Below are 18357 nucleotides of genomic sequence, written 5' to 3' on the forward strand. Positions count from 1 at the left end.
ATAATAATAGTACCGACCTCTTGGGATTGCTGAGCAAATTAAATGAGATAATCAATGTATAGTACTTAGCATAAGGCCTGGCATGGTCCAAGTGCCCAAAATGAGATCTGGCAATATAATTACCAAAGAGTATTAACCACCTGTGTCCTCAGCACTGTGGGTGGTTCTGTGGGGATTACAGACACATTCCACAAATATTTATATCAGTCAATAGATATTTATTTGGCACCTACTGTGTGCCAGGTGCTAGAAAAAGAGCAGTGACAAAACAGACAAGATTTCCACCCTGCTTACCTTCTCCCCCACATGGTAGCTGGGGAGACACAGCTTCATTTTAACGAAGCCTCCAAGTACTTTTACACATACTGGTGGTATTATCCAGATTTTGCAGATGAGAAAACTGCAAATGCAGAAAGTGTGGGCTGAGAAGATCAGTGGCTGAGCAGGGGCCAGGACCCAGCTCCTCCAAGGGTCTTAGGTAGCGGCCCTGAGGGCTTCCTGGAGGAGGAGGCCCTTGTGCGGCATCCCTCGGGGCCTTAAGGCCTGGCAGGAGAGGTTGGGACATGTCCACCACGATATGAGCAGCAACAATTTCAGGAAGGCCTTGCAGAGGTCAGGGCCTCTTGTTCCCCAGGAATGAGGCCCAGCCAGAGCTTTAAATACCCCATGCAGCCCAAAATAGCCCCCATTGTCTTGGCCTACAGCTAGGGAGATCCAGGAGAATCCTGAGGGAGGCAGACCTTGGAGGTGGGGAGCAGGAGGAGGTCTCCAAGCACTTCCCTCTAGGGTGCGGGTGGTGTTTTTGTGAAGACTCTTCCATTTGGCTCCTGCAGGAAGGCCTGCCTTGTGGAAAGGGTGGAGCAGCTGCCTAGACTCTGCGTGAGCAACGTGCAGCCAAGGGGGGAGCCTGGTGGGTGGGGGACTCCCAGAGAGGGCCATGTGCCCAAGTGAAGGTGCTCCTTTGTACCCCAGGGATGTGTGTGCTTTGGCCCACTGGGCCTTCCTCTGTGGGCAGGCCTAGCCAGGTGCCCTGCCCCGGGCCTCCTGGCACCCTCTCCTGCTCTGGCTATTTTGGGCACTGGCTGTGTTCAGGCATGGGGAGGGATGGGTAATCCTGCCCAGAACGAGGATGCTGGGGGCACTCCCTGGACCACCATTCCAGCCTCTTGGATCTTTGAACACTGTGGCCTCTGCCCCTGACCTCATTGTCAAAGGGTCATGGTCAGTGGACTCCAGTGGGATGCCGGCCCCCCCCCAGCAAGGGTAAAGAAGGGTGCCAGATAAATCTTTACCCTCAGGGCATTCATGCTGTCAGTATCAGGAATAGTTGTGCTGCTGCTTCTTTTTTTTTTAAATTAATTTATTTTATTTTTGGCTGTGTTGGGTCTTTGTTGCTGCGCGCGGGCTCTCTCCAGCTGCGGCGAACGGGGGCCACTCTTCGTTGCGGTGCGCGGGCTTCTCATTGTGGTGGCTTCTTTTGCTGCAGAGGATGGGCTGTAGGTGCAGGGGCCTCAATAGTTGTGGCATGCAGGCTCAGCAGCTGTGGCGCACGGGCCTAGCTGCTCCGCGGCATGTGGGATCCTCCTGGACCAGGGCTCGAACCCGTGTCCCCTGCATTGACAGGTGGATTCCTTAACCATTGCGCCACCAGGGAAGCCCAGTTGTGCTTCTTCTAAGCAACGGGTTTGTTTTTACCTCCTGGGACACAGAATCCAGGGACCGGTCAGGTTTCCTTCTTCCCACTGGCCACTGGAAAACTTAGAACCTAATGCATTGTCACTTTCCCAGACCGCCAGAATTGAGCACGTGCTTCCCGCCTACTCGTCTCGCTCCAGTCCAGGCCCTGTCTGCTGTAATACAGTTTTGCTTATGCGTCTTTAGTTGGTTTTCTCTTGCTGTTACGTGTATATCTTTGTTAGCTGCTTTGAGTCTTTCTGGAACAGGGTAGTGGGGGAGGTGTAAACAGGTAAATGAAGATGATGAAGATGGTAACCCTTCGCTGGTCAGTTTCCTGAAGTCTGTTCCTTATGGCTTGGTCCTCACTTTTTAATTCCCTCCCCGAGCCCCGCTCTCTCTGCTGGTGGGAGTCACAGCCTAGAATTTTAGAATTCTAACATTTCAGGGTTTCAGAGTCATAAAATGGCAAAGCCAGAAGGAACCTTTGGGATCGTCTAAGCTGAAAACTTTTAAACTTATTATTAAGCAGTGCAACCCTTGTTTACATCAAAATTATGGTATTTTGGTTAAATACTATTATATTTTGATAAATAACAGCAAACACCTATAGAGCCTCCACCATGTGGTAGCATTTTACAACAACCCTATGAGGTAGATACTATTATTATAAATTATCATGCCCATTTTACAGCTGAGGAAACAGGCACAGAGAGGTGAAGTGACTTGCTTACAGCTAACCAGGGACTGAACCAGACATATTATGTAGAAGGTCAGAATATAAAATGGGAAAAGATGGAATTTGTTTTTCATTGAAGTGAGTATTTGGGGGAGTGGGCCCAAACTCTTACCTGTTCCCCGCCCACCCCCTGAGGACAGACTGGAAAACAGTGATCTAGGCCTACTGCGTCATTTGACAAGGGAGCCTGAGGCCCAGAGAGGGGAAGGGACTTGCCCAAGACATCGGGGAGAGCTGGAAGCCCATTCTCCATCCCTCATGGCCCGCCTGCTGCCTGGAGGACCACCAGCCCCTCCCACCTCCCCTCGCCCCCGGCGATCCCCGTCCCCATCTCCGCACTCAGCAGTGGAGCCCTCCCTCGATCACTCCGCTCCCTTTGTCTTTGGGCGTGGATACCCTGGGACCTTCTCCTTGATCCTAGGGCACTGGGAGTGACCAGGTGCTGGGCTACCCTCCTTGTCCTCTCTGAGGGACTCATCTTCTGAGAGGGCAGCTGATGGCCAGGGAGGGAAGGAGCAGCTCCTGTCTGGGTTTTCTCACCCCGGGAGAGAGCATATCCTCCTGCCACCAGCTAGCTGTCACCTGGCCCACTCTTCCTTTGTCAGCACTTCTCATGTGGCCTTGGGGCTTTTCTGTCTTCAGGAACCCCCTTTTCAAAACCCCTGTGGTGGTGGCTCATAGCTTACGTCTAAAGCCTTCCTTTGGGAGAGCCTGTTGGCAGCTAGCTGAGGGAAAGATGGATGTTTGGGTGGGTGTTCCCAAAGTATGTTCTGTGGAACCCTAGTCCCATGAGGTCTGCATGAAGAAAGGGTTCCAAATTAAGCACATTTGGGAAACACTACATAGTTGTCCCCCTTCCCTCATCATGGTATTTGGGACGTTTAGGACTTAGGGAACCAGCTCAGCTTTGTGCAGCCAGCCTTTCCCAGAAGTGTTTGTCTGCATGACCTTCCCTCATACCTATTCCTGTCCAGAGTTACTGTGCCCTGGAATGGACATTAGTCATGAGGAAAGGGGACGGGGGGTGTGCTTCAAAAGGAAGGGGCCCTTCCTCTTATTTCCAGCTCTGTTGCCCACAGGCCTATCTTCAACCATGGGCTCGGCCCTGGCTGCCCCTCCTCCCCCTCCAGGAAGCAGATGAGGAAAGCCCCGGGGGCAGGGGGAGCTGGCCTTTTTGGCTGCAGCTGTTGGGCTGCCATTCCAGCCTGTTTTTTCCTGTTGCCGATGCCCACGGGAGCAAGCAGGAATGGAGTCACTGAGGCCTGGCTGCCTGGCTGCCTTGCGCAAGGCCCTGGAGCCAGAGCTGTGGGCCTGCTTGCCTCTGAGATCCCCGCCCGTTCCCTGGGATGCTGGTCTGGGCAGCGGGCAGGTCTCTCCTCAGTGACCGTGGACAGCTTCTTGTGCCCCCAGAGATGGGCCGCCTGGCTGCAAAGCTCCAGGTGTCAGAGATGGCAGGAGGAGGGCTCAGGTAGAACAGAGTTCCCTGTTTGGAACCGGGGGTCTGGCTTCAGTGTCTCTGTGGCCATGGGCAAGTCACCTTTCTAAGACTGTCTCTTGATTTGTAAACCCCATTCATTCATTAACTTAACAAATATTATTGAGCATCTCCTGTGTGCCAGGCACTTTTAGGGGCTGGGGATTCAGCAGTGAACAAAATGGACAAAGTCCCTGCCTTCACGGAGCTGATGATAAACATGTAAAATGTAGGGTAGAATTTAAGTGGTGAGGTCGTCTGAGGCAAAGTAAGGGAAGCGGCAGAGAGCCAACTATAATGGATTCTGGACCAGAGGAAGAGGAATGTGTACACCTGGGGGTGGTGTCCCAGGCAGGGGACACAGCAAGTGCAAAGGCCCTGAGGTGGGTGGGGGCTTGGTGTGTTTGAGAACTGTTGAGACAAATGTGGCAGGGAGTAGGGAGCGCACAGTAGGAGAGGAAGTGCAGAGGTCTGTATAAGTATATACACGTGTGTGTAGGTAGATCACACGGGACCTGGTTGGCCATAATAAGGGCTTTTTTCCTAATTCTTTGGTGAGTCGAGAGCAGTTGGAAAGGCCTAACCTAGTCTGTTCAGGCTCATTGTTGTTAGTGGTGTCTCATTTCATTGAAAATGTGTGGAACACTCCCTGCATCCTCCCGTAGGACTGGCACTGCGCTAGGGACTTCATTCATGAAATCTGTGGGTCGTGACCCCAGAAGGCATGGGCACACCCGACCAGGTTGCTGTGGCCTCGAAGGCCCACAGGCACGCCAGTGTTCCATGGCCAGAGAATCTGAGGACCGAACCGGGCTGTGGGCAGGAGGCAGGCACGTGAACACCACAGGCGCTGTTGGCACCAACAGTACTTGGTGGATAACGTCCAACCCCTGGGGACCTTCTCGCTGGGCGGCCCAGCCCGGAAGCTGCCACTCGGCCACTCCCACCACAGTGGCCCCACCTGGCGCATGGGTGGGGCAGAGACATTTCCCAGTAGCTTCCTGCTTCCTCCCTGTACGCGGCAGGCAGCACACTCAGCACCAGGGGAGACCCATACTTGGGGTGTAAGAGCAGGAAGAGAGTGTGGAGACTCCGGGGGCACTGGGAGCATTGGGCTCTGTGACCAGCACCATGACAACAGCACGAAAAGGGGCACTGCTCTTTAGTGGAAAAGCCCATTCAGGGCTGGTTTCCTTTGATCCTCTGCCACCTGGCACACCATGTCCCACTGCACCAAACTTCTTCCCGTCCCTCAGCCCACCTTCCTTCTGCCTGGTGCATACTCTGTCTCCCTTCTCCATCCTGCTTAGGCAAAATCGTCTTCAAACCCAGCTGAATTGTCATTTCCTCTGGGAAACCCTCCCCAACCTCCGCCCAGCCTCGCTAAGTGGGGCGGACCCTCCTCTGGGCTCTCCCAGCCTCTGTCCTTCCTCTGCAGAGTTCTCTGCACACTGTGTTTTCATCACTTGGTTTCGTGGTCTGTCTCCACTAGGCACACGGAGCTCCGTGACCATCTACTTCCGCATTTTATCCTCAGGGCCAACACCTATTAGATGCCCAAAAAGTAGAGGTCAGAGTGACTGGAGTGGAACCTTGCGGGGCAGGTCTGATTGACGACCCTTTTATCCTCAGGGCCAACACCTATTAGATGCCCAAAAAGTAGAGGTCAGAGTGACTGGAGTGGAACCTTGTGGGGCAGGTCTGATTGACGACCCTTTTATCCTCAGGGCCAACACCTATTAGATGCCCAAAAAGTAGAGGTCAGAGTGACTGGAGTGGAACCTTGTGGGGCAGGTCTGATTGACGACCCTTTTATCCTCAGGGCCAACACCTATTAGATGCCCAAAAAGTAGAGGTCAGAGTGACTGGAGTGGAACCTTATGGGGCAGGTCTGATTGACGACCCTTTTATCCTCAGGGCCAACACCTATTAGATGCCCAAAAAGTAGAGGTCAGAGTGACTGGAGTGGAACCTTGTGGGGCAGGTCTGATTGACGACCCTTTTTTAACAGATGAGCAAGCTGAGCCTACCCAGCTAGAAAGAGGCCGAGGTGGCCTAGGTTCGGGGCTGTGCACCCTCTCTGCCCCACCGGTCGCATCTCTCTGAGACGCAGGGATAAATTGCTCTTGCTTGGCCATGGCTGTAGCAGACCCATTCGGGCGCCCGCCCCAGCTACATTAGAAGGGCCTTCAAGGCAGAGCCCGGGTCAGGTCTACTTGCGAAAGGGCCAGACAAATTCAGGGTCTTTGGCCACACTTCCCAAAGCAGGTCACCCTTCATTCTACTTGTCTCTCTCAGCAGCCCCAGGAAGGAAGCAAACAAAGCAGGGTTCTTTGCTTTGGGAAGTGTGGCCAAAGACCATTTTTATCACCAAGAGAACTGAGACCTGGCAGGATTGTAATCCAAGGGCAAGGTGTCCTAGGATGGATTTCAGGGAGTGTGTGACTCAGTCCCCTGCTTCTCTTGGGATGAGGTGTTATGGCCTCGATTTTACCAATGGGGAAATGAAGCCCAGAGATAATTCTGGTATATGCTAGCTGTGTGATCTTGGGCAAGTCCGTCCTTTCTGTTTCTGAACTTTGCTTTCTTTTGTCAAATGGGCTAATTCCTACCTCAGGGTTGTTGGGCAAGTTCGTTTGTTCATTCATTCATTCTTTCACCGTGCCACCTAATCAACAGATTTTTTAAAAATATTTGTTTATTTATTTATTTACTTTGGTCGCTCCGGGTTTTAGTGGCCACACGGGGGATCCTTTAGTTGCAGCATGCGGACTTCTTAGTTGCAGCATGCATGCGGGATCTAGTTCTCCAACCAGGGATCGAACCTGGGCCCCCTGCATTGGGAGCATGGAGTCTTACCCACTGGACCACCAGGGAAGTCCCTCAATCAGCAGATATTAATTGAGCACCTACTATGTATTGTCTGTTCTGAAGATGCAGCAATGATCAAAACATAAAAATAACTGTCCTGTCCTCCTGGTGCTTTGGCTCACATTGACTGAGATGGCTGCAGTTTGCTAAAAGGGAAGGGTGTCAAGGGGCTTGTCCAGGGTCACATGGTGAGTTTGGGGCAGAGCTGGGATGAGAAGCCCCAGGCCCCAGCTTCCCACTCCCTTGGCCAGGGCGGAAGACCCTGACTGGGCCTCAGCACTCCCTCGGGACGCTGGCTGGAATGCTGCCTTTCCAAGTTCCAGGCCATGGTACAGAGGGCAGGGGTCAGAAGGAGGGGCCTGCTGGCAGCTGTGCCTCTGAGCTAGCACAGGGGCCCCACTTTCAAACTGGATTTCTGTTGCCTTAGCTGTGTGTACTTGGGCAGGTGACTTGCCTTCTCTGAGCCTCTTTCCTTATCTGAAAAGTGGGGGAGCCACCAGTATCTGCCTTGTGAGGTTGCGGGTTTGCGTGACATAAGCCTTGTACAGACCTTATCTCAGCGTCTGCACGTGGTGAGCACTTGATGAGCCTCGGCCATTCTCCTTATTTGGGGGATCTGTGTCCTTCCTGGCCACCTGGCTGGCAAAGATCCTGCCGCCTTGGGAGCCCAAGTGTGGGAAGCTGGCAGGGCTCCCGAGTGGCACGGGCAGTGCAGGCATGCCAGAGGAGGCTGCGGCCGCCTCCTTTCCGGCCCGGCGCCCCTCTCAGCCTGCCAGGGGATTAAAGGCCTTTTGGCCTTTGTGTTGGGTCCTCCCGCCCCTGGCAGTTTGCACAACAAAGTGCTGCTCTGACAGATTCCTTCCCCTTTGCCGTCTGCTGCCCGTGGACAAGGTACCCAGCAGCCTGGGGGTGGGGCATGGCACCTTGACCCCGTATCTGGGGCCTGGGTTGTAGCAGAGTGTGGGGAGCACTTGTGGAGTTATCTGGGAGCCTGCGTCACAGCAGAGTGGGAGGAGGAACTTGTCTGAGTTTGGGTCCCTCCCTGGAGATTTCGGGGGCCTCGGGTCACGCTTTTGCTGGTCCCTCCGCCTTGGGTGGGGGAGGGGGCAGAGTCTGTGCTGGCAGAAGGCAGGTGGGCAGGCAGCGGCTCGTTTGTCCCCCACCCGCACGCTGTCTCTGGATTTTGATGGAGTGAGCTCACTCCAGGCAGCTGCAGCCACCCTGGGGACTGCGGTACTCAGGCCTTCCTGCCCAGCTGTGGGGTGGTGGAGGGCTCGGCCCCAGGCCGGGACCGTGGGGAGGTGGGGGGAGGGCATGGGCTGGCTGCCCAAGACATGGGAAGAGTGTCTCTGGAGAAGCCCGAAGTCCCCCAGTCCTCCCAGCATCAACCTCAGAGCAGGCAGACAATTTGAGCCTTGAAACCAAGCTTCACCCCCAGCCAGGGCCCCACCCAGCCAGCCAGCCCAGGGCCTGGGCAGCAGAGCTAGACCCCTCCCTTCATCCCAGACCTGAAGGTGACCCTAGGCCTGAGCCCAAATCCCAAGCCTCCGTGCATCACTTCATCACCTCTCAGCCCTTCACCTCTACCCTGTGCCCCCTGCACGGTACTAATTCTAATGCTTATGGAGCACTAACTGTATACAAGGTACATGCTTACTCCCATTTACACAGATGACCCTCTCTGAGCCTGCAAAATGGAAATAACAGTTATAAGTTCACAATCCCTTAATTGAGACCGTTGGAGTCAGCCATGTTTTGGAATTCAGAAGTTTCCAGACTTGAGAAAGGTGACATAGAGCATATGCCAGCTGTGATGTGACATCCTCGGTAGAGCCTGGGGCGACACCCCATAATCAAACACATTAATATTGCTGCAGCAAAATGTATGACTGTTTACCCTAAGCGGAGTGGATAAGCTATTAATAGCTTCATGTCAGTTTAGGTCAGGACTTGACACCAAATGAGCTTGCTATAAACTTACTAAAAACAAAACAAAAAAAACCACTCTTGGTTTTCGGAGCTCCTTGGATTTCCCTTATTGCAGATGAGGGATAGTGGCCCTGTAGTGCCAGCCCTCCCGGGTTGCTGTGAGGATTAGTTGAGTATGTTGAGGACAGGGCCTGGCACGGGGAAAGCCCTCCACGGACAGTGACCATTTTTATGGTCGTCTCTTCACTTGCCGCTGTGTCTCTTCCTACAGTTTTGATTTTAGCAGCGCCGGAAACTCTTGTCTATACACGTAACCTCCACAAGACCCACAATCCTCACTTAAAAACTCCTTTTTACCTTTTTTTTTTTTTTTTTTTTGCGGTACGCAGGCCTCTCACTGTTGTGGCCTCTCCCGTTGCGGAGCACAGGCTCCGGACGTGCAGGCTCAGCGGCCGTGCCTCACGGGCCCAGCCACTCCGCGGCATGTGGGATCTTCCCGGACCAGAGCACGAACCCGTGTCCCCTGCATCGGCAGGCGGGCTCTCAACCACTGTGCCACCAGGGAAGCCCCTAAAAACTCCTTTTGAAAACCCCACACCCCATATCCACTATCTGTATCTGTACCTACCCCTGTACCCCAAAACCTCTGCCTTCTATACCCCTCGCTCATGGCTTGACCTTTCACCCCCACACTCTTCCCAGACATCCTTGGCTCCTTCTGCATCCTCACCCAGTCCAGGAGAGGAAGGCGCGGCCGATGTCCCTGGTCCCCAAGGGGCCTTTGCAGGACTTGGACCTGGAGCTCCATGTGCGACCTCATCCTCACTGGAGGGCCTGGATCCAACCCAGCCTCTGAGAGTGGGTGCCTCCCAGAAGTCCCCCGTCTGTTTGATATCCTGCCTGTCTGGTCCCCCCACTGCCTCACCCTGCCTGTGTTCAGGGAGCGCCTGGCCATTGTGTGTGTGGGGGCACTCTGCCCACACCTCCACCGCACGCAATTGTTCCTAGCAGTCTAGAACAGTCCTTGGCCTGTGTGAGTCAGCTGCCCCCTCCTTTCCTTCACCAGGAACCCGCAGGGTCTGGAAAATCCCCTTCTCTGTTTGACTCCTTCCTCTCTGACCCAGGCCTGCCCTCTGGACCCTTCCTGTCTGGCCCCGCCATCCGGCTCCAACGCCTGCCTGAAGCACTGGGTTCCTCTGGAAGGAAGCAGGGCTCCCTCACAGCCGGAGACAGGCTGCAGCGCAGGAAACCTGGGTTCTATTTCTGCCTTTGACCTTGGAGCCACTGACGGCCCTCCTTGGGACCTTAAGCACCCACTGTATGGGTCCAGGACGCTGCCAGCTCAGGCATCCCATGAGCCATCCTGGGAGCTGGTCCGGTTGGGGATGGAGACTGGTCAGCCCTGGGCCTCCTGGCTCTGCCCACTGCTTGGGCCTCATGGCCAGCCCAGAGGCCCAGCTCCAGCCCCATGTCCTTTCCTGGGGAGCAGGGGCTTGGGGTAGGGAGCTCAGAGGTCCTGGGACAGTCCTGACTCTGCCAGCCAGTGGGGGCCATCCGCACCAGCTCATCCGTCTCAGGGGGTCATTGTCAGGGTCAGATGACACTGAGGCTGAGGAAATGCTCTGTAAACTGGGAATTGCAGTTGAGAGGCTATGTGGGAGTGACTCTCAGTGACCTCAGTTGGTTCGTCTCTTCCACAGCCTTTGTTACAGAGGTGGTGTGGCACGGTGGTAAGGACTTAGCTGTTGGAGCCAGACCACCAGGGTTCAAATCCCAGCTCTACCCTGTGCTAGATCTTCAAGCAGGTTCCTGACTCTGCTCCATTTCCCCATCTTTACAGTGGGGTTACCTAACACCTGACCTGGGTTAACGCCTACAAAATCCTTAAAGGAGCACCTGCTGCATAGTAAGTGCTCAATAAATGTTAGTCCAAGTAGACCCTGGACTTTCCAGCTCTGAATCCAAATTCCCTTCTATGGTCAAGTCCTAAGACTTTTTTGTGCTAAGCAAAAGTCCTAAGCTCTTTTGTGCTCTTTCTGGAAGCTTCTTTCCAGCCTGGCTTCATCTCCCTTCCTAGATGTAAAATACAGCTGTTAAAACCTTTTGATCTTCAGCTTTCCACAAGTGAAGTCTCTGCTCTTGCTGGCTCGTGCCTTGCTGCAGGCCCTTATCTGACCCCAAAGCCTCAGGTCCTGGGGTAGGGACTGCGAGCAAGGGCAGGCTGGCATGCACAGAGACCATTTCCTGGGGTCCCTGGGGTGGAGGGGCTTCGGTCCAGGACCCGCCATGCTCTGGATTCTCTCCTCTCACTACAGATGTGTGTTCCTAGCATTTTTTCCAAGTTGAATCTTTGCTATTTCCTGTCCATTCCCAAGCCCCGGTGGCCTCTCCCTCCCTGGGAGAAGCTCTAGACCTTGCTTACCACCAGGATTTTCCTTTCCAGACAGCAGTCTGGTGTCTAGGGGGTGCCAGGAATCTCTGTGCACCATGCATGCCCTCCACAGCCTTGCTTCCATGGGGAGGGAGAGGGGGTGGCAATGACACAAAGAGAGCCCTCCCCAAGTGGGGAGGGTCCTGCCCCTCTAACCTCCTCTGCCCAGTGTCAGTGCCCCTGCACCAGCCCTAGCCTCACTCCCCCGCCCCCAACCCAGTGGGAACACTGCCCTCTACCCCTACCCAGGGGAGGAAGGAGAAACCCTGGTAGGGGGCTAGTCTTGTGGTTCGTAACCCGTGAGTGTCAGAATCCCCTGAGCATGCACGACTTTAACCCTCCCAGCTGGGGTGGGGAGAGTCTGACTCAGCGGCTCTGAGAAGGAGCCCAGGAATCTATTTCTCACCAGCTCCTTGAGGTTCTAAGGCTTATTCCTGGATGCAGACCTCATGGGCATGGCCCAGAGGTCTACTGGCCACCCAGGGCTGGAATGGGCACTTGTCCAGAGGGAGAGGGAGGGGAAAGAAGGAACAGGAGGGACTTCCCTGGTGGTCCAGTAGTTGAGACTCTGCGATTCCAATGCAGGGGACGCGGGTTCAATTCCTGGTCGAGGAACTAAGATTCCACATGCCACGCGGTGTGGCCAAAAAATAATGAAATAAAATACATGTGAATTCAAAAATATATATATTAAAAAAAAAAAAAAGGAACAGGAGGAGGGATGTGCCCGTGGATTGTGCGGGGAAGGGCTTTAGGGGATAAGACACGGGCAGTGCAGACATTACGCAAGGCTTGGTAGCACTGCAAACACAAAGATGACCAATTGGCACCCAGCCCCTCCCCCCAGGGAGCTCCCAGCCTGGGAGGGAGATGCATATAGACTGCTTGGGGGTGGGTGGTACCTTCAGAACAAGTCATGTTCAGGAAGCAGCTAGAATTAATAGGTGATGACACTTTTGTCCATTCGTTTATTCAAGCATTTATTGAACATGGAGTGCTGAGAAGGTAGAGATGAGCTGATCACAGGCCATGCCTTCAAGGTGCTGTCATTCCAGTGGAGGTACAGGTCATTACAGTGTGAGCCCTGGAGGGCCCAGAACCCAGCCTAGGGGCAGAGGTGGGTGGAAAGGCCAAGGAGTCATGACAAAGCCTCCCAGAGGAGATTTTCTTTTGAGTCATATTTATTGAGGTGTAAATTACATACAATAAAACATACCCACTTTAAGTGTACAATTCAATAATGAGAATGAGCTGTATATAACCAGGGGACCGTTACTCCAAAAGGTTTCCTGTGACCCTTCCCGGACAGCCGCACCCAACCCCTGGTCCCAGGCAACTACAGATCTTTCTGTCATTATAGATTAGACTTTTCCCCCGTGGGTTTCATAGAAGTGAAATCGTATGCTATGGAGTCTTCCGTGTCTGGCTTCTTTCACTCAGCGTAATGCGTTTGAGATTCCTCCATGTTTCCAGGCCTATATGGAATTTGTTCCATTTTGTTACTGAGTAGTTAGAGGAGGTGATGTTTAGGTGAGTTTCGGAGGATGAACTGGAGTTAGCCAGGTAAACAAAAGGAGGAAGGGCATTCCAAAAGAGGCACCAGCTGAGAAAAGGCCAGAGGCTCCAAGACATGGGCTGTGTGACGCTGGGGAAGCAGGGGGGGAGAAGGATTGGCTGTTTCTCTGTTTTTCTTCTTCTCTTTGGCCCTCCCTGCTGCTGCCACCACCTTTTCTAGCCAGTGAGGGCCGGGTTTGGTTTTCACAAGTGAGACTATTTCCTTCTAGTCAGGCTGGGCTCCCCAGATAGGGCTGAGGCCAGGGCAGGCCTGAGACACTCACGCCAGGCCATCTGGGGCTGGGTGTGTGAATCCATGCACTCTTGTGCTTGGGGGCTCTGGGGTTCCCTTGGGCTCTGCTGGGTTTGTTTTCCTCTAAGTTATTTTGTAAAACTCCTTTGGAAACACCTCAATCTTGTCTAAGTGGAAAGAGGCCTTCGCTGTCCGCACCCATACCCAAGAAAGGCAGGGGTCATGGCTGCGGGGGCCCTTCTGCGCCGGCCTGCAAGGTGCGGGGTCCGAGCCGCCCCTCTGTGGAACGGGAGCCCGAGGCGGAGCTTGTGCTGGGCTCAGCTGCAGCCCGAGGTCACATGAGTTGACACCACGCCTGACCTGCCCCCGTTCAGCCCAGCAGCTGGGCTCCACCCCCGCTTCTGGGTGCGCAGATGATCCTGTCAGTGTGCCCACAAGTGCCAGAGCTGATCTCCAACGTGGCTGGAATGTGTTCCCTGTGGCCTGGAGATTTGGAGGCCAGACCAAGGCAGAAAGAGGTGGCCAAGACCGCTGGGGCGGGGGGGCGGGCAGGGGGCTGCTGTCGGCGGCAACAGCTTCAGTTGACCTCCCCTCCACTTCTGCTTCTGTCCCCCATCCATGCTGCCCCTGGCCACCCTGTCACCTGCCCACATCCCCCATCTTTGCTGGCCCCGGTCACCCTTTACCTGCCTGTGTGTCCCTGTCCACTAACTCATGTCCTGGATATCACTTGCCTTCTCCAAAGGAAGAAGAGTCGTCACTTACCAAAGTGATTTTAAGTTTGTTGTCGGGACTTCCCTGGCGGTCCAGTGGTTAGGACTCCGCGCTTCCACTGCAGGGGGCACGGGTTCAATCCCTGGTCGGAGAACTAAGATCCCACAAGACGTGCAGTGTGGCCCAAAACAAACTTATAAGTTTATTTGAGGATTCATGCAGGGGCTAATGAGATTTGGGGAAACTGAGTCAAAAACAATGGTACAGCCCCAGCCTGACCGTCTTTGCCAAACCGTGTCTGATTTAACTGCCGGAGGGCCTTGGGGTGGGACTCTGGCCCCCCCCCCCTTGAAGTGAGAAGAGGGGTCCTGGGCTTGGCAGGAGTTGGAGAGTTTGACACAATTGCTCGTGTGGTGTCCCACAGGTAACCTGCGGGCTGAGGGCATATGATGGCTTGTCCCTGCCCGAGGATGCAGAGACAGTCCCGGCGGGCCGTGCTGTCTGGAGCTATTCAGACCTTTCTGACGATGAGGACTTCCTGGCTGATGAGGTCTCCGGAGGTGAGCAGAGGGTTCTGGTGGCTGGGAGTGGAAGGGGTAAGGACGAAATTGGGGTTCTTCCCACCGGTCCTTAAAGAGGCTCCAGGATGCTTGCCCAAGGTGGCAGCTCAGGAGATGGACTAAGAAAGATATGGAAGCAACCTAAGTGTCCAGCAGCAGATGACTGGATAAAGATGTGGTATATACATATACAATGAGATACTACTCAGCCCTAAAGAAGAATGAAATGTTGCCATTTGCAGCAACATGGATGGACTTGGAGGGCATTATGCTAAGTGAAATAAGTCAGACAGAGAAAGACAAAATACCGTATGATATCACTTATATGTGGAATCGAAAAAATACAACAAACTAATGAATATAACACAAAAGAAGCAGACTCACAGATGTAGAGAACAAACTAGTGGGTTACCAGTGGGTACAGGGGAGGGGAGAAGGGCAATATAGCGGTAGAGGAGTAAAAGGTACAAACTATTAGGTATAAAATAAGCTACAAGGATATGTTGTACATCATGAGGAACATAGCCAATATTTTATAATAACTATAAGTGGAGTATAACCTTCAAAAATCGTGAATCACGGGAATTCCCTGGCAGTCCAGTGATTAGGACTTGGTGCTTTCACTGCCGGGGGCCTGGGTTCGATCCCTGGTCAGGGAACTAAGATCCCACAAGCCACGCGGCACAGCCAAAAACAAACCAAAAAAAATTGAGAATCGCTATATTGTATGCCTGTAACCTGTATAATGTTGTACAGCAACTATACTTCAATTTTTTTTTAGTTCAGAAAAAAAAGAGGTGGGCTAAAAGCTGCGTGCATCCTGAGCCCTGGTCCCAGTGACCGCAGGATCCTCCACTTAAAACTGTGTGACCCGGGACTGGTGGCTGCTTCTCCTTACAGCCCAGATTGAGCAGGACCTAAGGGGAGGGTGGTGGGCAGTGCACAGTAGAGGATGATTACGGCCCCCTACTCCACTTCCTCCCATTCTCACCTAGAGGCCAGTCTGACCTGGCGCCACCCACCCCATCCGTCCTGGTCCACACCCTCTCTGATGGAGGCTTCCGAGCTGGCTTTTACAGGCCGGCCCTCCCTAGGTGTGGAGAGGAGGCAACAGCTGTGTTTTCATGACCTTCCCCACCGTGTGCCAGGTGCCCAGAACAGTGCCTGACACCCAGTAGGTGCTCAACAAAGAGTCTCTCTTTTACTTGTAGATGGTGTGGGCAGCGGGGACCTGGGCAGCGGGGACTTCCAGATGGGTAAGTATCTGGGGGCATCGCACAGGCCCCCATCCTGCCCCCGGGGAAGCCCCAGAGTAGGCATCTCCTGGACTGAGGGCCTTGAGGGCTCTTTGTGCCTGCCATGGGGATGGTCTCATCCCCGCTGAGTGACAGTTGGGTGCCTTGGTTGGCCAGTCCCTGCAAGGTTGGGTATGGACAGGTTCTGTGCCTGCCTGTGCTGGGAAATGCCCGGTTCTGATAGGGACTGAAAGTCAGCCACTCAGCATTCAAAGCCAGATTCTCACCTCCCTGGGCGGCTCAGCTGTGGAGTCCTTCCCCAGAGCCCTCCTTGGGGGTGAATGCTGCAGAGTGGGGGACCCCAGGCAGGGGTGGGCAGACAGAGGGGACTCTGTGGCACAGGCATTCGGGTAAGCCAAGAGCTGGACCTGGGAGGGAACCTGCCTTAGGTCGGGTCACCTGCTGGGAAGCCGAAGTTCCTGGGTTGGGGAAAGAGGGTTGGGCTTCCTGGAGGGAAAGGAATCAGGCCTCCATCAGCTACCCACTCTGCCAGCACTCCAAGTGCACAGCCAGAGCAGGAGTTGGCCCAGCGCTGGGACCGGGGCTTCAGAGTCTCTGTTTCCTCCCACCCTGGGATTCTGGCGAGAGAAGGAACTAGTCGGGACAAAGCCATGCGGTTCCTGCTGCCTTCTCTGGGAGCCAGTGCCTGGGCACAACGTGATCAGGGCCAAGGATGGAGCTCAGCTCAGAGTCACCACTGGGCGGCCCCACTGCATCCCTGTACTGCCCACCCCAGCAGGCCTGGGGCGTCTCTGGCCTGGATCCCTCCAGGGACGGGGTTGCCTCCCTACGGCTGGAGTATCAGAAGCATCCCAATGCCAGAGGGTGGCATCCTAACCGGGCCAGTATGGACAGGAGGGTTGACCCCTGGGTGGCACAGTCCTGACTGTGACCTCCCAGCACCTGGGACGCAGGCACTGCCTGAAGCTTTTCCATGTGTAGGTCTCTGCAGGGCTACAGATGCTTGGGAGCTGGGTGGGGCCTGTGTGTGGGTGTCAGGTGGGCCCCATGCACACAATGCACACCCCAGAATGGCCTATGCTGATGTGTCTCTGGGAGCTGCCTCTTGCCAAGCCAAGTCTGCCTGCTGAGGCCCTGGGCCAGTCCACCCTGTCCCTTCAGAAATATCTAGAGCCCCCTCCCAGGGGGCTGCTCACAGCAGCTCCACCTGCTTTGAGTGGTCCTTACTAGCCCACCTCCTCCCATGAGAAGCAGCTATGAGGGCAAGAGAAGCCAGAGGTGGGGGAAGGATGGGGATGGGGGGCAGCAGCTGGGGAGGGCCCAAGGGCAGGGCAGGAGCCTTTCCTTGTAGGTCTTGTAGGTGGGGCTGATCTGTGGGAATATGTGGGGCCTTAGGCCCTCCAGACCCAAACGCTGGCACCAGCCCGCTGCCCCTGGGGCAGGTCCAGGCAGCTGGGCTGAATCTCAGCCCAGGGGGCATCAGATAAGTCTCCCTGATTCCCAGGGTCAGGGTGCCTGCTTCAGCCTTGCCCAAGGGCAGGTCCCTCCTAACTCTGGTGAGCAAGGGCCGTCCTGACCATGATGGGGCCGTGCCTGGCCACCCCTTGACTGACCCAACCCCCGACCCTGGAATGTCTGAGATGGCTCCTCCCTCACCCCTTCCCTCGGGCAGGGTTGCGGCTCCCCTTGGCTCTGTCCCAGCCCTGACTGCCACCCCCAGGCCAGGACCCCTCCTGGACAGCTCCTGGCTCTGCCTCCCCACCTTGGGAACCCTGCCCACCTCCCCTCGCCCAATCTTTCCACCTTCTGACTGTCTCTTTGTCTATCCTGCTGACAAACTGTCTACATGTCTCCCCTGTTCCCTCCCTCCCCTGCCTTGGGCCATCTCTTTCCTACTCTGTGTGTCTCTGTCTCACGCTGCCTTTCTCCCTCCACCTCTTGGACTTGCATCTCTGCTTCCATGTCCCTCTGTCTTCCCCTCTTTTCAGTCTGCCTTTGTCTCGTCTTTTCTCTCTCTCATTCTCCCCACCACTTTCTCTCTGTGTCTCTGCCTATATCTATCTCTCTGAATCTCTGTCTCCATCTCTGTCTGCTTCATCTCTTTCTGTTTTCTGTCTCCATCAGTCTCTGTGTCTCTCTGTCATTTCCCCCCTCTGTCTCTCCCTTTGGTCTCGCCACCTCCCTGCTGTCTCTGCCCCTCCTCACCTCCCTCTCTGCAGGCCCTGGGCCACCCCTGGGCCACCCTCCCATGGCTGGTGTGATGGTCTTGGAGCCCGATGAGGAGTCGCCTTTCCCTCTCTCCCTCCCCCTCCTCTCTCCCAGCTCTTCCTCTCACTCCTTTGTCTTCTTTTCCTCCCTGGCCTGCACTTGGTCACACTTGAGGGTCAGAGGCACCTCTCTGCAGGGTCTGGGGCCAGGCCTGCCTCTGTCCCCACCCAGCTGGCCTCACCTTCTCCCCTGCCCCTGCCCAGGAGGCAGCCAGGCCCCAGCTGGGCACACAATCTAAGCACAGTGGGCCGGACCCCTGGTGTAGGCAGGATGGGTGCAGCAACCCCTCGGGGAAAAGGCTAGGGCCTCGGGCCTCGCTGATCCTGGGGACCCAGAGGGACTGGGCTGGGGTTCGGGGGCCCAGGTGTGTGGGGGACGAGTTCTGTTGAGCAGGGACTGGGTATCGAGCGTAGGTGGGGTAATTGGCTCCGGGGCTGGGGGTGGTCAGGTGTGCGTTCCCCACCCCACTCCGGGTGCTGGGCAGCTCTGGGCCTCCCGTCCCTCCAGCCATTGGCTCCAACTGAGCTGTCCAGATGGGGTCAGATGAGGGCCAGCGTGGAGCTGGTCAGCCAGGCAGGCGCCCAGAGAGCACTCCCACCCCAGTCCGCATCATTCCCATCAGCACCCTGAGCTC

General features: G+C 55.2%; 1 protein-coding gene across 6 annotated transcripts in view; it reads left to right on the top strand.

The window, feature by feature from the left end:
• The window catches only part of HSPG2 (heparan sulfate proteoglycan 2), a 102354-nt gene that overhangs the window by 21704 nt on the left and 62293 nt on the right, over positions 1-18357 (top strand). For all 6 annotated transcript variants that reach the window (XM_089899486.1, XM_089899476.1, XM_089899468.1 and 3 more), the window contains exons 2-3: positions 14064-14199; positions 15411-15455. In XM_089899486.1, the coding sequence (XP_089755612.1) occupies positions 14064-14199; positions 15411-15455 (181 nt within the window). The remainder of the gene's footprint in view (positions 1-14063; positions 14200-15410; positions 15456-18357) is intronic.

The sequence above is a fragment of the Delphinapterus leucas genome, chromosome 1 (assembly GCF_059928025.1).
Source record: "Delphinapterus leucas isolate spDelLeu-1000000601 "Yukka" chromosome 1, BTC_Dleu_Yukka2, whole genome shotgun sequence".
Classification (NCBI taxonomy): Eukaryota; Metazoa; Chordata; class Mammalia; order Artiodactyla; family Monodontidae; genus Delphinapterus; species Delphinapterus leucas.